The sequence below is a fragment of the Phocoena sinus genome, chromosome 5 (genome assembly GCF_008692025.1).
Source record: "Phocoena sinus isolate mPhoSin1 chromosome 5, mPhoSin1.pri, whole genome shotgun sequence".
NCBI classification, from domain to species: Eukaryota; Metazoa; Chordata; class Mammalia; order Artiodactyla; family Phocoenidae; genus Phocoena; species Phocoena sinus.
Window position 1 is genome coordinate 109,468,225 of NC_045767.1, and position 18,287 is coordinate 109,486,511.

At 38.8% G+C, this 18,287-nt stretch overlaps 1 protein-coding gene across 2 annotated transcripts in view; it reads left to right on the plus strand.

The window, feature by feature from the left end:
• Positions 1 to 911: 911 nt before the first annotated feature.
• The window catches only part of LRBA (LPS responsive beige-like anchor protein), a 753,999-nt gene continuing 736,623 nt past the window's right edge, over positions 912 to 18,287 (plus strand). The window contains exons 1-2 of one of the 2 annotated variants that reach the window (XM_032633582.1): positions 912 to 1,237; positions 1,578 to 2,016. In XM_032633582.1, the coding sequence (XP_032489473.1) occupies positions 1,798 to 2,016 (219 nt within the window). In that variant the 5' untranslated portion in view covers positions 912 to 1,237; positions 1,578 to 1,797. The remainder of the gene's footprint in view (positions 1,238 to 1,577; positions 2,017 to 18,287) is intronic. The other variant, XM_032633583.1, reaches the window with a different exon arrangement.

Consider the following 18,287-nt stretch of genomic DNA (forward strand, 5'->3'; position numbering starts at 1 on the left):
GCCTCCACGCTGCTTGGAGCAGCTGTCTCAGGAGTCCTCCCTTTCTTAGAACGTGGGAGAGGTTTGGTCGGGCGGCAGCTGCAAGGAATTTTCCCCGTTCCTCGTCCACACGATCTCCCCGCCCCACACCCCGCTCCGAAAGGAAGGTGGCAGCTGTCAGGGAATCCCAGTGGAAATCTCTTTCCGAGTCTTCGCCGAGCGCGGCGGGCGGGCGGCAGCTGAAAGCTGTCAGGGGTGGAGACTCTGCTCCTTTAGACAAGGACAGCAGCCCCGCTGGCTCCGGAGCTGCCACCTCTCTAGCTCGTGGCGGTCCCTCAGGTGTCCTTCTCCGAGTCCAAGAAGACACCCTGGCAACGTGGGGCGGGTTCCTTCCGCGCCAGGAGGCCCTACGGTAACTTAACAGAAGGAGCGTCAGAATCACCGCCTCGGCACTCGCCAAAGCACCTTCTCAGGTCGGGGAGTGGGAGGCGGGGGAAGAGTCGGCTGCTGAAAATAAAGGTCTTTTCTGGCCGGGCCGGGGATACACCTGGTGCTACCTGCGTAGCGCGCCAGCCCTCACACGCAATCCTACCAGCAAGCCCGCGCCCGGCGCCTCCGCCCTCTCCGGCCCCCGGGGCCGCCCGCGCGTACCCACGCCGCCGCGCGGTCGCCTCCGCCTTCGCGCCCGCCCGGCTGCTCGCGCTTGCGCACGCGCACGCCGCACCCGGCCGCCCTCGGCGCTGTCATGGCGGCGGGGAGCAGCTTAAGTGGGCACGCGGACAGTCGCGCGAGCAGTGGAGGGGCAAGCTGTGGCAGTAGCATCCTCATCGCCCGCAGCAGCCTCAGCCGCGGCGTCCGTAGTGCCGGCAGCGGCTGATTTTGCAAAGGCTGAGCGCAGGGGTGGGGTGGGGTGGGGTGGGGCGGGCCAGGAAGCCATGGAGTTCTGTGCAGCCGCGGACTCCCGGGGAGCGGACTAGGGAAACTTGGAGGCTGCGATCAGGTGCACTGACCTCTCTCTCCTCCCTCCTCTCTTCGTCGTAGCCGCCGGGACTCCCCTCCCTTCTGGCCACTACACACACCACCCCTCCTCTGCCAGTCGAACCTCAGGTGCCCGAGAGGTGCTCCACTCCTCCCCCTGGGCCGAGCGTTGAGAATCATCACCGCCCCTTTCCCCCGCCCTTTCCTGCCCTGGATCTCAGCCGCCACCTCCGTCTCGCGGCTGCCTGGCGGGGGGCAAGGACGAGGCCGGAGTGTCTGGGTGAGGAGGAACTTTCTCCCTCTAGGGTAGCTTGGGGACCCCTGCTTTCCTCCGACCTCCCCCCCCGCCCTTTCCCAGCGACAGTTTCCTTTTCCGTGCACCTGTGAGGAGAGATTGCCCTGCGCCTGGAACCTGCGAGAGTGTGGGGGAGGAATGAACCTGTTCTCGGGCCTCTGGAACCAGCCTTCGCTCAGAACCCCGCGCCTTGAGGCGCGGGGAAGCGGGTGGCTGGTAGCGGGGTCCTGTGAGGAACTTATTTGACGGACACTACTCCCTTCTCTCCCCGCAAAACCCTAAAACAAAACCTAGCCTATTTAACATTGATTTAATCTTCCAATAGGGTTTGGCGTTGTTGTCAGCCTCGGGGAGAGAGATTGGACAAATATTCCCCAAGAGGAGGAAGGCGACGCCAAGGACTTTCCACATCAACTGCTTTTGGGGTTTCTCCACAACTTGGAAGAGTGACCCTTTCCGTTTTGCTTTGCGCCTGTGTGCTTATTACTAGCGCAACGACTGCTGTCCCAGAGTGACTCCGAGTGTTCCTTTATCGTGAACTCGCAATGGCCAGTGAAGACAGTATTGCTCCTTCCCCGCCACCAACAGGTGATGACGGGGGAGGTGGAGGGAAAGGAGAAGAAACCCCTGCCGAAGGGGGTGCCTTGTCTCTGAAACCAGGACTCCCTATCAGGGGCATCAGAATGAAATTTGCCGTGTTGACGGGGTTGGTTGAAGTTGGAGAAGTATCCAATAGGGATATTGTAGAAACTGTCTTTAACCTGGTAAGTAGATCTCTATTTTACGAGCATATCTTCTCAGTGGGTTGGGGAACAAGACGTTAGCGCTGGAGCCATGTGCTCTACTCAGGCTGATGATAGAAACAAAATTCTGCTGACCTAAATGAAACAATTTCTTGTATTTTTCAGTTTAAGGGGAATTATGTAAACTTAGATGCTCCAGGTTTTGAGAAAGTGAACAGATCACTTTGGTCCTAAGGAAATAATTGTTGCTATGGAAGTATTATGGAGGATTTCAGTGGAGGAGTTTTATTCTATAAATTTTTTTCCCCCTTGGGATGTATATCTAAGTGTGAATTTCGGACATTTTAAGTAAGTTCTTTTGACCTTCTTTTGGACTTGAGAAATAATGTCCTACCTACTCTTTCGAGTCTGCCTAAGTTATGTTTTGCCATAAATTTTGAACAGAAAATTCTTGTTCACAGGGCTGATGAAAGATTAATTTTCTGCAAAGTTAGCATTTATATTTAATTTTGATTAGTTTTATTTTTAGACATAATTAACAAAAGTCAAATTTTGGAAAGAATTTAGGGTTACATCTTGTGAATATTGAATGGCAATTTAAAAAGAGAATTGCAGCAGATATAGTATAATCTTTATTTCATTTGTGAATTCATGTCTATAGCAAAGCATATTTGGTCATTGGAAGTTGCTGGTTATACTACTATGAGTTATGAATGTTATTTTTAAAATGTGGATATGCGATACTTTCCTTTTTCTCTAGTCTTAGAAATGGTTATCATTTCTAATGGGGACTTTTTAGATTTCTTTATTCCAATTTCTGTTGCCCATCAACGTAAAATATAAAAAGTAAATTTGGCCTTTAGATATTTCCCCTTCTTCCACCTATTCACCTGTGTTAGAAGATAATAGATGGGAACAAATATGAATGTGCAATAGTTGAATAACTGTTTATTACCTTTCCCCTTTGCCTCTTTTTTCAAGGTTAGGCTTGTTTTATTCAGGGCAGTTAATTATTTCCTTCACTAGAGCTTTACTAATGGACTGGCACCTGTGGTACAACTTCTAGAATGAGAAAGTAGCTTGATGAAATTCACTTACCTATGGGATAAGAAAATTTTGAACAATTGGGTATTTCTCTACCAGTTTGTTATGTTGGGAGTTTATATACAAATACTGACACGCACGTACACATTTTAAAAAAATTATGTATATTATGGAAATGTTCAGGTGTGCACAAAAATAGAACAGTTTAATGAACTCTGGTGTCTATCATTCAGTTTCAACAGTTGTAAACATTTTGGGGATCTTGCGTCTATGTGGACTTCCAAAGTTTGTGAATCTGAAGGAGATAAATGGCAAATCTGTGTATCCCTTTGTCTCCAAATAGACTTGAAAACTTTCCTTCTCAATTTTTTTCTTTTTCTTTTTCTAAACCTCATGTATCTTGGATGTTAAAGAGAAATGTGTGGTAGTGATATAGTCCATCATTAGTTGTTTGTGTGTGAAACACAACATTCCTCTGGCAGAAGGATTCCAACTCCTCTGTTCTTTAGAACGTCTTCTGTGGAGGTGGATGACCGAACATGAGTCACTTGCATTTTATCATTAAGGAAAATCCAAATTATGTAGTAATAGTTCGTTCATATGCTGCCTAGAACTGTATACCTGGTAGAGATTTTAAGGTGACTGGTTAAGTCTTTCATAGCTACATATATGCAGGTCAGTAGGTGTCTGGGTAGAAGGAGAGGGAAAATCTGTTCAATTACACTTCCTCTTCACCATCGTTCTCCTCTCATGTAGGGCAGAGAAAGTTGCTGAGAGGATTAGATTAGTTCTTTTCCTTCCCTTCTCCCTTACAAAACTTTTCATGCTCCTACAGATATCCTTCCCTTCTCCCTTACAAAACTTTTCATGCTCCTACAGGGCCTTGGCCAGTCTCTTAAATCTTGGGAACTGAAAATATCGGGAATGTGGTAAACTAGTCCATTTCAGGGTTAGTACTGCTGCACTTAAATATTTTCTAATCGATAGTTATCAGCCTTAGTCTCAATTCTACTCAAAGAAAGAAGTTACATTAATAATGTGTGATTTAAAAAAAGTCACTACAGTTTACTATGTGCTGGGCAATGGGCCAGGTGCTTTACCTATGTTTTTAAATTCTTCCCTCATTAAGTGTTTAATACATAGAGCTCATTATATAGTTAAGGAAACTGAGAGCCTGAAAGGTGAAGCAGATTGGTGATTCTTAGAATGACAACCCTTCTAGGAATACATCTGTCTCTTGAGTTGATGTAGAGTTGTTTGCTTCCCTAAGCAGATATTTATAGCTTAGGCATAGCTTTCCCCAATGTAAGGACAGCAAAATCATTGGTCCTGCTAAATATGAATTGCTGAAACCTTGTTCAGTTTTCATATCTTCTTATTGACCATTCAAATAGCTTTCAAAAAAAAGTAAAAAAAAATTTTTTTTTCAGGTTATTCAGTCAGTTTTTTCACTCAGAATGTAGATGCAGAAAGTTGATTATTAAGTTTTTTTACAGTCAATATATTGGATTAAAATTGTGAAAATTAGGATACAGACAAAAGAATGTGTGACATGTATAAGTAATGAAATATTATAAACCCTTTGAAACTTCATTTAACTTAAAGAATCAGCATATTACCAGTATCACTGAATCCTCATGCATGCTCCTCCTTTATCCTTTCTTCATTGGATTTTTCATTAGTAAGTTTATTATATTTTATATTATATATGTATTTATTAATATTATATATATGCAGCTATCATAACTTTTTCCTACTTTTCAGGCATTTTATTAAAATAGTTTGTATGCTACCGATTCTCTCGTATTGGTTACATATTAGTTACTTTAAGCCATAAAGTTTGTACTGTTAAAATTAAACAACCTCCCCTCCCTGAGAGCTGTCCAAATAGTAAGAGGTAGTAGAGCCATATAACTTCAAAAGTCTTTCTTTACAAAGTACTGCCTCCAACTTTACTAATGTAGCTTGACCTTACACAGTTATAAATTTCCTTTTTTTTCATGATTTATTTATTATTTTATTTTTGGCTGCGTTAGGGCTTAGTTAATGCGCACGGGATCTTCCCTGAGGCATGTGGGATCTTTTGCTCTGGCATGCGGGCTCTTCATTGTGGTGCGCAGGCCTCTCTCTAGCTGTGTTGTGTGGGTTTTCTGTTCTCTAGTTGTGGCGTGCAGACTCCAGGGTGCATGGGCTCTGCAATTGTGGCGCAGGGGTTCCAGAGCACGTGGGCTCTGTAGCTTGCGGCACACGGGCTCTAGTTGAGGGGCACGAGCTCAGTAGTTGTGGCGGGCAGGTTTAGTTGCCCCGTGGCATGTGGGATCTTAGTTCGCTGACCACGGATCGAACCCCCGTCCCCTGCATTGTAAGGCGGATTCTTTACCATTGGACTACCAGGGAAGTCCCTGTTATAAGTTTCTTTGGAATTTACCACCCTTCTTGTAATTTCTTTTGCAAATCTGTTTTATAGGTAAGTTTTGATTAATAGTACACCTGTGTATTCAGGTGTTTAAAACCTCTGGTCAGCTTTTACATTTTTCTTGTTGCAATTTAAAACCATTTTTTTTTGTCTCCATCTGTATGCTAAAGTAATTTGTCAAACTTTTGGACCCAAATAATTATATTGGCATGTTTTCAGGAACTCATTGCTGAGTTTAAGGCTTCCACCAGGTATTTATAGGTGTTCCATGCTATTTAATTCAAGAATAGTGTTTCCCGTGGGCTGGTGACAGATACATGTTTTCATGAAATTTTTTTCTTCAAAAAGTAACTGTACCAAAAAAAGAAAAAAGTAACTGTACCATTTTAATTAAACTGTTAAAGCTTAGGGAGTTCCCTGGCAGTCTGGTGGTTAGGACTAGGCACTTTCATTGCCATGGCCGGGGTTCAAACCCTGGTCAGGGAATTAAGATCCCACAAGCTGCACAGTGTGGCCAAGAAAAAAAGAGTTAAAGATTAGAAGATGGAATATAATTTTTCATTACTCATTACGTGGCATTGATACAGGTTCTGCGAGATATTAATGGTGCAAACTCTTAACACCTATAGAAGCTGAGCAGGTCATACAGAGGTTCTGTTTGTATTGACTGTGCAGAGACTATACTTGTGGGGCATCTGCTGTTCCATTTTAGCTGATTGTTGTCCTACAGTAACATGAGCCCAGTGATGTGTGAACCTTTTGATTTTTTGGGAAGAACTGGAAATCTAGATTTAAAAAAAATAACATTTAAAATGTCAAATTAAAATATTAAAAAATACTGTGTGGGACATAAAATTGCAGGCAGTTTCTTTTCAGGCTTTTATATGAACATTTATTAGATGGGTAATCATTCATCATGTTTCTATTTTGATGTGTGTATCTAGAATTATTTCCTCCTTAATATCTGACATCATAATTTAAAGGTTAAGAGTAATCTATTCTAGAAATATGCTTGTTTGTGGGCTTCTCCTCCATATCAGTTTGTATTGATACTTCATGTTATAATAGAAAACTCAAACTGGTTTAAACACAATAAAAAGGATTTATAGGCTCATTTATCAGGAAGTCCAAAGGTAGGGCATGATTTACAGTAACAATAATATTAAAGACCAGTTTCTTTCTGTTGCTGTTTTCCTTTCTGTAATGTCAGCTTTAGTCCATTGCTGTTTCCCTCATGGTAATAAGACTGCTGCCACTGGTACTTGGGGCCATATGTATTCTTGTTTAGAACTCTTGGGAGAGAGAGCCTCTCTGTCCTAACATTCTAAACAAGAGTCCTGATTGGACTGCTGAAGCAATGATTGTGGCCATTGAAATGTGCTGATTGGCTTAAGCAAACCAGGGCCAACTGCTGTACCTAAGAATGGGGTCAATTTCCTCTAAAGTACTTGGGCTGTATGGGGAGAGATGGATATACAAAGATCTGGGTAAGAAATTCACAGAGTGAATGGATGCTGGATAGGCAACCAGTGATGTCCACTACTCTCCTTTTCAAATGCATAATAATACAATAGTAATGTTAAAGATATTTGTGTAAAGAGAAAAAAAATCACTCTCTTAACTCCCTGTCGTGATCTTGAGCAAGTTTTTAAAAAAATTCTTTTATTTATTTATTTTAAAAAATATTTATTTATTTTATTATTTATTTGGCTGCATCAGGTCTTAGTTGTGGTATGTTCGTTGCAGCATGTGGGATCTTTCGTTGTGGTGTGTGGGCTCTTCATTGAGATGCGCAGGCTTCTCTCTAGTTGTGGCGTGCGGGCAGTAGTTGTGGTGCACGGGGCTCTCTAGTTGTGGCTCGTGGGCTCTAGAGCACGCAGGCTTAGTTGCCCTGTGGCATGTGGGATCTTAGTTCCCCAACCAGGGTTAGAACCTGCGTCCCCTGCGTTGGAAGGTGGATTCTTAACCACTGGACCACCAGGGAAGTCTTTGAACAAGTTTTTTTAACTTCTTTGTGCCTTGGTTTCCCCAGCTCTACAATGGGGAAACTATATTGTAGAAAGGATTAAGTGAGTAAATACTTGTAAAGCACTTAAAATTATGTGTGGCACATTAAGTGCAATTATAACTATTTGCTATTATTGTAGTATTTGCAATTTTAGATAGTTACAGTCCTCATATTCCAACCTTATAATTTTTTTGTTTCTATATAGTCATTAGCCTATTGGCTCTGCAATATACTACTTCATTCTTAATTCTGTGGTTTATTTAATAGCCGTTGTCACTTTTAGAGGTGACTTGATTTTCAGCATCTTTATTGAGGTGTAATTTACATACCATAAAAGTCACTTGTTTTAAGTATACAATTTAGTGATTTTTAGTAAGTTTCCAGTGTTGTGCAAGCATTACAACAATCTAATTTTAGAACATTTACATCCTGTGTTCAAGACATTTTATACTTTTAGCTCTTACATTTAGGCCTATGATCTATTTTTTTTTTTTTTTTGCGGTACGCGGGCCTCCCACTGTTGTGGCCTCTCCTGTTGCGGAGCATAGGCTCCGGACGTGCAGGCTCAGCGGCCATGGCTCATGGGCCCAGCCGCTCCGTGGCATGTGGGATCTTCCCACACCAGGGCATGAACCTGCGTCCCCTGCATCGGCAGGCGGACTGTCAACCACTGCGCCACCAGGGAAGCCCTCGCTTACTATTTTGAAGATACGATTCTGTTTTCCTCTAGTCTCTTTTGTTGTTGTTAAAATTGTCACGGTTATCATTCTAATTTAACTTTACAGATAATCTGTCTCTGTTGTTGCTTTAAAATTTTTTCTTTGACTTTGGAGTTCTTTAGTTTCACCATAACTTGTCTACGGGTGGCTGTGCTTCCTGAATCTGAAGATTTATGTTTTTCATTAGTTCTGGAGAATTCTCATGACTAATGCCTTTTCTTTATTTTACCTACTTGCATTTTGGAACTCGTAATACATGACATGTTTTTTTTTTTTTTCTTTCTATCCTTCATATGTCTTTTTTTTTTTAAAGATTTTTTTAATGGGGACCTATTTTTTTTTAAATTCTTTATTGAATTTTTTACAATATTGCTTCTGTTATATGTTTTGGTTTTTTGGCCACAGGGCATATGGGATCTTAGCTCCCCAATCAGGGATTGAACCCACACCCCCTGCATTGGGGCTGCCAGGGAAATCCCTCCTTTATGTCTCTTAATCTTTAATATTTTCAGTCTTTCCTGCGGCTAATATCTTTTCTTCTAGTTTACTGTTCATTTCTTTATCTCCATCTTTCCTTCTTCTTCCCTCCCTCCCTCCCTCCCTTCCTTCCTTCCTCAGTAGCCCAGCCAAAGACTAGTAATTTGTAATTTCCCTGTGCCAGTGGATGGATTTTTTTTGGGGGGGGTGGCGGGGCAGGTTGTGGGGAGGATCTGCTTTTTTACCTTTTGAGAGTCCCATGTTTATATGGAGATTTCATTCCTTGAGTGAGCACCACACTGTATTTTGTGTTTCTACATAGGCATTAAAATTTAAGTCTCTAGCTTACTAGCTTCCCCTTCTGAACCCCTTCAGCAATTGTAATAGCAGTTCAAATACTTATTGTTTTCCTGTTTCTTCTTCATCTTGATCTCTTGGAGTTGCCTTTTCTTTCTTGCAAGTTCAGCTGTACACTGAAAAGTATTTTTTGTTATATTTAATATTTGTAGGTATTTGTGAAGTGATAGTTTTTAGGTTATCTTAGTCTACTCACTGTCTTGCTGGAACTATAAGGTATAACTATAAGGTATAACAAAGCAATTGGTATATAATAGCCAATGAATAAATTATAGTACCAATTTAGGCTACATCAGGCCATGGTTTTACCTATCTGGCAATAATTTGGAAGATTATTACCTTAGATAAGTCCAGATAATGGAGTTCTATTGTAGATCAATGAAGAAATTGTAGGTAAAGAAGATTTGTCATTTTTCATCTTCTTCAAATTCTTACCTTTATATGCAGGCAGATGAGCAGTTTTTATGTTAGAAAGCAACCCTATGTTTCCAAAACCAAATATAGATTCTTGGGAAATTTTGTATATGGATGTAGTGTTTTAAATTTTGGTATTTATATGAGTTTTCTGAGATCTTAGAATTATAGAATGTTGTGGGATGGTGAAAGGAATTCAGTTTTTTTCTTCCAACCCCTACCCACTTAAAACAAACAACTTAGAACAATACACTACCATTCTTTGAATCTTAATTCTTTTTAAGTTCTTAATCGTTTAGCTGGAATGCTAATAACCTGCATAGAAATCTCATTTGTATTAACAGGGAACTTTATAATTTTACTATTTTTAATATTTTCATCTGCCCAGGGATGAACTTTTGAAATAAAATAACAGCAAAGCAAATGATGACCATTTGTTTGTTTATTTATTATTTTTTAATGAGGTATAGTTGATTTATAATATTATGTAAGTTTCAGGTGTACAACATAGTGATTCACAATTTTTAAAGATCATACTATGTTTAAAGTTGTAATAAAATATTGGCTGTATTCCCTGTGTTGTGCAGTATATCCTTGTAGCTTATTTTATACGTAATAGCTTGTACCTCTTAATCTTTTACCCCTATATTGCCCCTTTTCCCTTCCCTCTCTCCACTGGTAACCACTAGTTTGTTCTCTATATCTGTGAGTCTGCTTCTTTTTTTGTTATATTCACTTGTTTGTTGTTTGTTGGTTTTGTTTTTGGCTACATCGGGTCTTAGTTGCAGCACGTGGGATCTTCATTGAGGCATGCTGGATCTTTCATTGTGGTGTGCAGGCTTTTGTTGCAGTGTGCAGGCTCTTCGTTGCAGGGCAAGGGCTTCTCTAGTTGCAGTACAGGCTTCTCTGTCTAGTTGTGGTGCACCGGCTCAGTAGTTGTGGCGCATGGGCTCTCTAGTTGTGGTGCATGGGCTCAGTAGTTGTGGCTTGCAGGCTTAGCTGCCCCTTGACATGTGGGATCTTAGTTCCCCGACCAGGGATCGAACCCGCATCCCCTGCATTGGAAGGTGGATTCTTAACCACTGGACCACCAGGGAAGTCCCCTGTTGTATTTTTTTAGTTTCCACATATAAGTGATATCATACAATATTTGTCTTTCTTTAATGTTTTTCACTAAGCGTATTACCCTCTAAGTCTATCCATGTTGTTGCAAATGGCAAAATTTCATTATTTTTTATGGTGGAGTAGTATTCCACTGTGTGTGTGTGTGTGTGTGTGTGTGTGTGTGTGTATGTATCACATCTTCTTAATCCATTCATCTGTTGTTGGACACTTAGGTTGCTTCCATATCTTGGCTATTGTAAATAATGCTGCCATGAATATTGGGCTTCATATATCTTTTCAGATTAGTGTTTTTGTTTTCTTTGCATATATACCCAGGAGTAGAATTGCTGGATCATATGGTGTTTCTATTTTTAGCTTTTTGAGAAACCTCCATACTGTTTTCCACAGTGGCTGCACCAATTTGCATTCCCACCAACAGTGTATAGAGTTCCCTTATCTCCACATCCTCACCAGCATTTGTTATTTGTGGAACCATTTGTTAATCTCTTAGGAGCTACACTTAAATTGGCAAGATGGCTTTTGACATAAAAATTTTTGGAGCCATTTCTATTTGTCGGGACTATTTTGCTGATTTATTTAACTTAACTGTTTGAAATAAAGAAAATTCCTCGGTTTAGTCAAGTTCAAAATTCAGCATATCATATAGTTCAAATATTTTTCTAGTTTATATTATTAGACATTGACTTTTATTTTGTGGTGCTAAATATGCTGTGCATGAACAGTTATATCAAATTATGCAAGTGGTGCTCCAGAAGGAAAGATTGAAATTAATGCTTTGTCCTGTGATCCATATATAATAGGGGTGAAACTGGATCTAAATCAGGCTGTGTGACTGAGTCTGTTGATTACATGTAGGCAACATAAGTGTTTTTTACAAGTATTATCTCATTTAATCTACACAACTCTTTGAGGTAGTACTTTATTAAACTTGTTTTATAATAAGGAAGTAGGATTGGGGAGGTTAAAGATGCTCAAGTCCCATAGTTAGTAAGATGGGATTTGGACCCAGGTTGTTTGAGCCTGAATCCTGTACACTATATTATACTGTGTGACTATTAATTTAAGGTGGGTGCTTATATTAGAATTGTAGAAAATGGCCACTTAACTAAATTTCTCAAGAATTGTATTTATTGAAAAACTAGTTCATGATAATTAGAAACATAGTAAAGAATGATAAGCTTTGAGAAAATGAATTATCTTAAAATTTTATCATTGATTTAACAGTGCATACTTTGATATTTTTACATCAGTTTCCCTGTGTTTCAAATGGTACGTGGTTACTCGTATATGTTTAAGATATCCACCAATCAGTTTTCTTCTATTCTGATAATCAGGAAAAAAATGAAATGACCAACTCTTTAATATTTAGGGACTAATCATACATCTTATTTGTGATTGATAAATGTTATTCTTAATCTGTATTACTTGTGGTTTGTTCTTGGTTTTGTTATATAGTACCTTAGCCTGAGGGCAGAAGTATGGAAGAAAAGAAAAATTAAATTAGTAATTTTCTACTTGTCATTATAGTATCTCTTGAAAAGATTTGGAAAAAGTTTAACATTAAATCAAATAGTTAAAATGAAAAAATTTGGCATATGTTTGGGAGTTTCATTTATTCTAAATTCTCATTGCTATGGAATGGAATATTTTTCTTTTTTTAACTGGTACTTTTTTTGTTAATTAATTTTTATTGGAGTACGGTTGCTTTACAATGTTGTGTTAGTTTCTACTGTACAGCAAAGTGAATCAGCTATAGATATACATATATCCCCTCTTTTTAGGACTTCCTTCCCATTTAGGTCACCACAGAGCATTGAGTAGAGTTCCCTGAGCTGTACAGAGGTTCTCATTAGTTATCTATTTTATACATGGTATCAATAGTGTGTATATGTCAATCCCAATCTCCCTGTTCATCCTACCCACCCCCCTTCTCCCCCATGGTGTCCATACATTTGTTCTCTACGTCTGTGTCTCTATTTCTGCTTTGCAAATAAGATCATCTATACCATTTTTCTAGATTCCACATGTATGCGTTAATATGTTTGTTTTTCTCTTTCTGGCTTATTTCACTCTGTATGACAGTCTCTAGGTCCATCTGTGTCTCTACAAGTGACCCAATTTTGTTCCCTTTTATGGCTGAATAATATTCCATTGTATATATGTACCACATCTTCTTTATCCATTCGTCTGTTGATGGACATTTAGGTTGCTTCTGTGTCCTGGCTATTGTAAATAGTGCTGCAATGAACATTGGGGTACATGTGTTTTTTGAATTATGGTTTTCTCTGGTTATATGCCCTTTAGTGGGATTGCTGGGTCATATAGTAGTTCAGTTTTTAGTTTTTTAAGGAATGAAATGGAATGTTGACTTCACTTGTGAAATTTTTGAATACTGAGAGGATGTCCTAATTAATTATAATAGATACTTAAGTTTGAAATGACGATTTTAATGGATCCTTTTTTTTTGTTGTTGATCATTGTTGCCTCTGGATATTTATCTTCTGAATCACATGGGGATACTTTTCCATCTTCCTTCTTCTCTGTCTTGCTCACACAAGACCCAGATTTCCTTTTTGACACAGAGACTATTGCTTAAGACTCTTCCCACTTCATAGAAAACCAGTGTTTTCTTACTCTCTTCTGAACCTAATTGGGGTCTTCTAGAGCTCTGCTCTGGCTGCTGTACGTGATGCTGAAATGGGAAAGAAAAAAATGACTACTTCCATTATCTAAATTTTCCCCACAGAATCTATGAGATAATAGCTAGTATTTATTGAGTGTTTTTGTGACCTACTAAGTAGTACTTCTTTGTCCTTATTCTACTCTGGTTTAGACCATTCTGGATGCAGGGGCCCCTTTACTCTTGTTTTTCTCTCTGCCTAGAATGATCTCCTCTCAGTTATCTAATAATATATATCAATAAACAATATACTATAATATAAATATAAATTATAATTTTTATACCTTGAACTTCTGTTTGATTTTTTCATATTCATATTTTTATAGTTTCTTTTCCTTAGTCATACTTCTAATATCTTCTTTATTTCCTTAAACATTAACACTTTAATATTGTGTATGTGATCATTTTTATTTTTTTCAGTGTTTGGAGTCTGTTTCTGTAAAGCTTGTTCTGCTGGTTCTTGGGGGTTTGTTTCTTCATTATTTTGTGATATTTAAAAAAATGAGCTTTTGTACTATAGATTATTATTATTTTAAAATGTGGCTGTACTTGGAGATGAGGCCTTTTAAAATATTTATTTATTTATGCCGGGTCTTAGTTGCAACAGGTGGGCTCCTTAGTTGCGGCTCCAAGGCTCCTTAGTTGTGGCATGCAAACTCAGTTGTGGCACGCATGTGGGATCTAGTTCCCTGACCAGGGATTGAACCTGGGCCTCCTGCATTGGGAGTGTGGAGTCTTATCCACTGCGCCACCAGGGAAGTCCCTGTTCTATGGATTATTATTTTTGAGTATAGTTTGAGGTCTGGTTTAAAGTGCACTCCTCCTGGTGGTTTGGTGTTCGCTTCTGTCATGCTCCAGTGTCTTCAATTCTGAACCTCTTGAAACTAAATTTTTAGTTGAGTTTTGTTAGACCTCATAGGTAGTATGAGTTCTGGTCCCAAATTGGAGTGAGAGGAGAGAGACTTCTTTTTTTCTCTTCTACTCAGGTTGAGACTGCCAAATATGTCCACTTGCTTATGATGAGCGTGTCCTGTCCCTGTTACCACACCCATTCACCCACCGACAGTGTTGCCCTTCAGATTCCCCACATTCTTTAGGCCCCAAGCTTTTATCCTTCTCCCCCTTAGCAGTCCCTTAAGACTCAATTTCTAAACCACTAGAGATTGGTGGATGCTCCCAGGGCAGATACTGGCCTCAGCGCTCGCTGAAACTCGGTTGTTTTTTGCCTCCAAAGATTTTCCTTGGTTTCTCTCTAGTTCAGCCGTTCATGAAAATTTTTTTGTTTGTTCAACAATCAGTATTTTAAGGAATTCTGAACAAGTGTTTTTCTGGACACCTAAGTCTTCTGTATTGCCAGAAATGAATCTGATTTCTTCCTCTAGTTATCTATATGACTCTCTCCCTCATTCCCTTAAGGTCTCTTTTCAGATGTTACCTTATTAGAGAACCTTTACCTACTACCAAACGGGTACCCTCATTGTCACTCTTTATCTCCTATATCCTGCTTTATTTTTATAGTATTTATCTCCATCAGATATTTTATTTTGTTTTTCCTTATATTAGAATATAAGTTCCATTTTTTGGCTTGTTTACCACTTTATTGCCAGTACTTAGAATAATGCCTGACACATAGTTGGTGCTCAGTAAATATTTGTTGGATGAATGAATGTGCTTAATGCTTTAAATGATTATTTCTTTTAATCCTCATGGTAACTCTGTGAGGTAGGTGATATTATCATCTCCATTTTAAAGGTGTGAGGAGTCTTAGGCTTGCAGAGTTAATTAAGTTGCCCAAGGTCACACAGTAAATGGCAGAGGAGATAGAAGTTGAACTCCAGGCAGTTCACCTTCAGAGCAACCTGTTCTAACCAGTGTGCTTTGGTGGTCATAGTGAAGTTGGTTCTTTAGCAGGTTTGTATAACACTGGTATAATTCTAGAATTCAGCTATACTTTGTATTCTGTTTTTTCTTTGGGAAAATATTTTCTAGATTTCACATAATTGATTTTCAAATAAAAACTTGGACCCTGATATGTAACTTGGAAATCTTACGCAGTACAGCGGTCCCCCCTTATTTTCAGGGTTACGTTCCAAGACTGCAATGGATACCTGAAACCGTGGATAGTACCAAACCTTATTTACACTATGTTTTTTCCTACACATACATACCTGTGATGTACTTTAATTTATAAATTAGGCACAGTAAGAGATTAACAACAATAGCATAATAAAATAGAACAATTATAACAATATAATGTAATAAAAGTTTTGTGAATGTGGTCTCACTCTCAAAATACTTGTACAGGCAGACTTTGTTTTATTACATTTCACAGATACTGCATTTTTTAGAAATTGAAGGTTTGTGTCAACCTTGCATTGAACAAGTCTATTGGTGCCATTTTTCCAAAAGCATTTGCTCAGTTCGTGTTTCTGTGTCACATTTTGGTAATTTGCACAGTATTGCAAACTTTTTTATTGTATTTATTATGGTGATCTGTGATCAGTGATCTTTGATGTTACTTCTGTAGTTGTTTTGGCATGTTTTAGCAATAAAGTATTTTTAAATTAAAGTATGTACTTTTTTTTAGACATAATGCTATTATTGCACGCTTAACAAACTGTAGTATAGTGTAAACATAACTTTTATATGCACTGGAAAAGAAAAAATTCTTGCGACTCACTTTATTGCAGTATTTATTTTGGTGGTCTGGGACCGAATCTACAGCATCTCCTAGTTATGGCTGTACAAATTTAATGCTTTTTCCATCTTAACTAAGCACTTAATATGTACTGTGGTCATAACTTTTGCAGTTTGAGGTGTGACTGCAAAACAAGCATGGCTCTTTTTTTTCCTTCTTTGCAATTTCGTGGATAGAAGATTTGTTCTTACCATAGATCTTAGCAACCTTCAGCATGTGATTTTTTTCTTTCATTATTAAGTCGAGGACTTTGACCTTTTTGCTTAAAGTAAGCATTTTACAGCTTCTCTTTGGAATACCCAAATTGCCAGCATCACTACTCTTGCACTTTGGGGCCATTATTAAGTAAAATAAGGGTTACTTGAACACAAGCACTGATACCTCAACAGTCGATCTGATAACCTAGATGGCTATTAAGTGACTAAAATAGTGGGATATGCTGGACAAAGGAGTGATTCGTGTCCTGGGTGGAATGGAGCGGGATGGCTCGAGATTTCATCACTCTACTTAGAATGGCATGTAACTTAAAACTTATGAATTGTTTATTTCTAGAATTTTCCATTTAATATTTTTGGACCATGGTTGACCTAGGGTAACTGAAACTGTGGAAAGTGAAACCATGGATAAAGGGGGAGCTACTGTATTTAAATCTGATAACTTTTTCCTTTTCTAATTTCATTTCTTTCATTCAATTTTTAAAAAAAAATTTATTTTTAAAATAACTATTAGGCTGCTGTCTCTTAAGACATTGTAAAGATTCTGGTGAGGTTATGCTGTGTTGCCTCTATTTCCTACAGTTATTTTATACAGTAGTTCAAATATATAATTTATAATAATCAATTTTAGTTACAGGCAAGTAACCTAATTAGTAGATAGGAAAACAGAAGCTGATGATTCCCTCCGAAGGTTATCAAACAAACCTGTATTTCCTTTTGAAGTCCTCATTTCAATGCTATCACTTTCCCTTTACCAGAAACTTGACTTAACCTTGACTTGCCTTCCTTCCTCATTCCCACAATCAGTGTGACACCAAATAGTCTACTCTTAATTTCAGCCCCAGGTATCTCTTGCTAGTATTATTTTAAGGCCTTTCAAACTGTTCTTTTCCTCTGCCATGCCATTCCACAGCACGGTCTATGAAGCCCCAGCTCCTCCTGCACTTTCTTTCCTCTCTCATCATGCTTTTTTTCCTTTTCTGCCTGTTATAGTCATGCTCATACTTTAAGACAGCTTAGATATCATCTTCTCTAAGAATCCCAACTCTTTGCCCAATTCTGAGACAGATGTTCTCTGTCCATTCCACGACAGAACTTTTTTCATAACTTATAGCATTTACTTAGCTCCATTATAATTATATGTTTATATATTTCTTCCACTAGACCATGAGCTTGAAGCCAGAGATTATACCTTTATTATCTTCTTTTTTAAAGTCAGGTTTATTAAGGTAGAATATACATAGAATAAATTCATTGCTTTTAGGTGTAGAGTTTGATGTACGTTGTCCTGTAACCATCATCATAGTTGAGATGTAGGATATTTTTATCACCCCACAAAGGTCTCTTCTGCCCCTGACTACATCAGGCCTCTCTGCCTCATTCCTAAACCCTGACAAACACTCATCTGATTTCTGTCCCTATCATTTTGTCTTTTCCAGAATGTCAAATAAAAATGAAATCATGCAATGGGTAGCCTTTTGTGACTAGCTTCTCATACCTAGCATATTGTGTTTGAGAGTCTTTCATGTTTTTGCATATATTAATAGTTTGTTTCTTTTTATTGCTGAGCTGTATTCTGTTTTATGGATGTGCCACAATTTGTTTATCCAGCTACCGTGTGGTTTCCACCTGGCTATTATGGCTAAAGCTGCCTCCAGACATTTGTGTACTAGTCTCTGTGGGGACATATTTTCATTTTTCCTGGATAAATAGCTAACAGTACGCTTGCTGGCTCATATAGTAAATGCATTTTAAATGTATAGGAAATTGCCAAACTGTTTTCCAAAGTAGCTGTGCTGTTTTGCCTTCCCACCAGTAATGTTGAGTTCTAGTTCTCCATTCTTGACAACACTTGGTATTGTCACTGTTTTTAATTTTAGACATTCTAGTAAGTTTGTAGAGGTGTTTTGTTGTGGTTCTTCATTATTTTTAAACCTGTAATATTTAACATAGTTTCTGGCATATTCAAGATGGAATAACAAAATATTTACTATCTTTGACCAGGCAAGTGTCTTACAGTATTTTATGCTGCTGTTCGTCTTAAGCTGTATCACTTTAAGTGAAATCATCTTTAAGCTACAAAGGCTTGAATTAAGTCGTAAGAATAAGAATCATACTCAGTTCTTTCTGTGGTTGAAG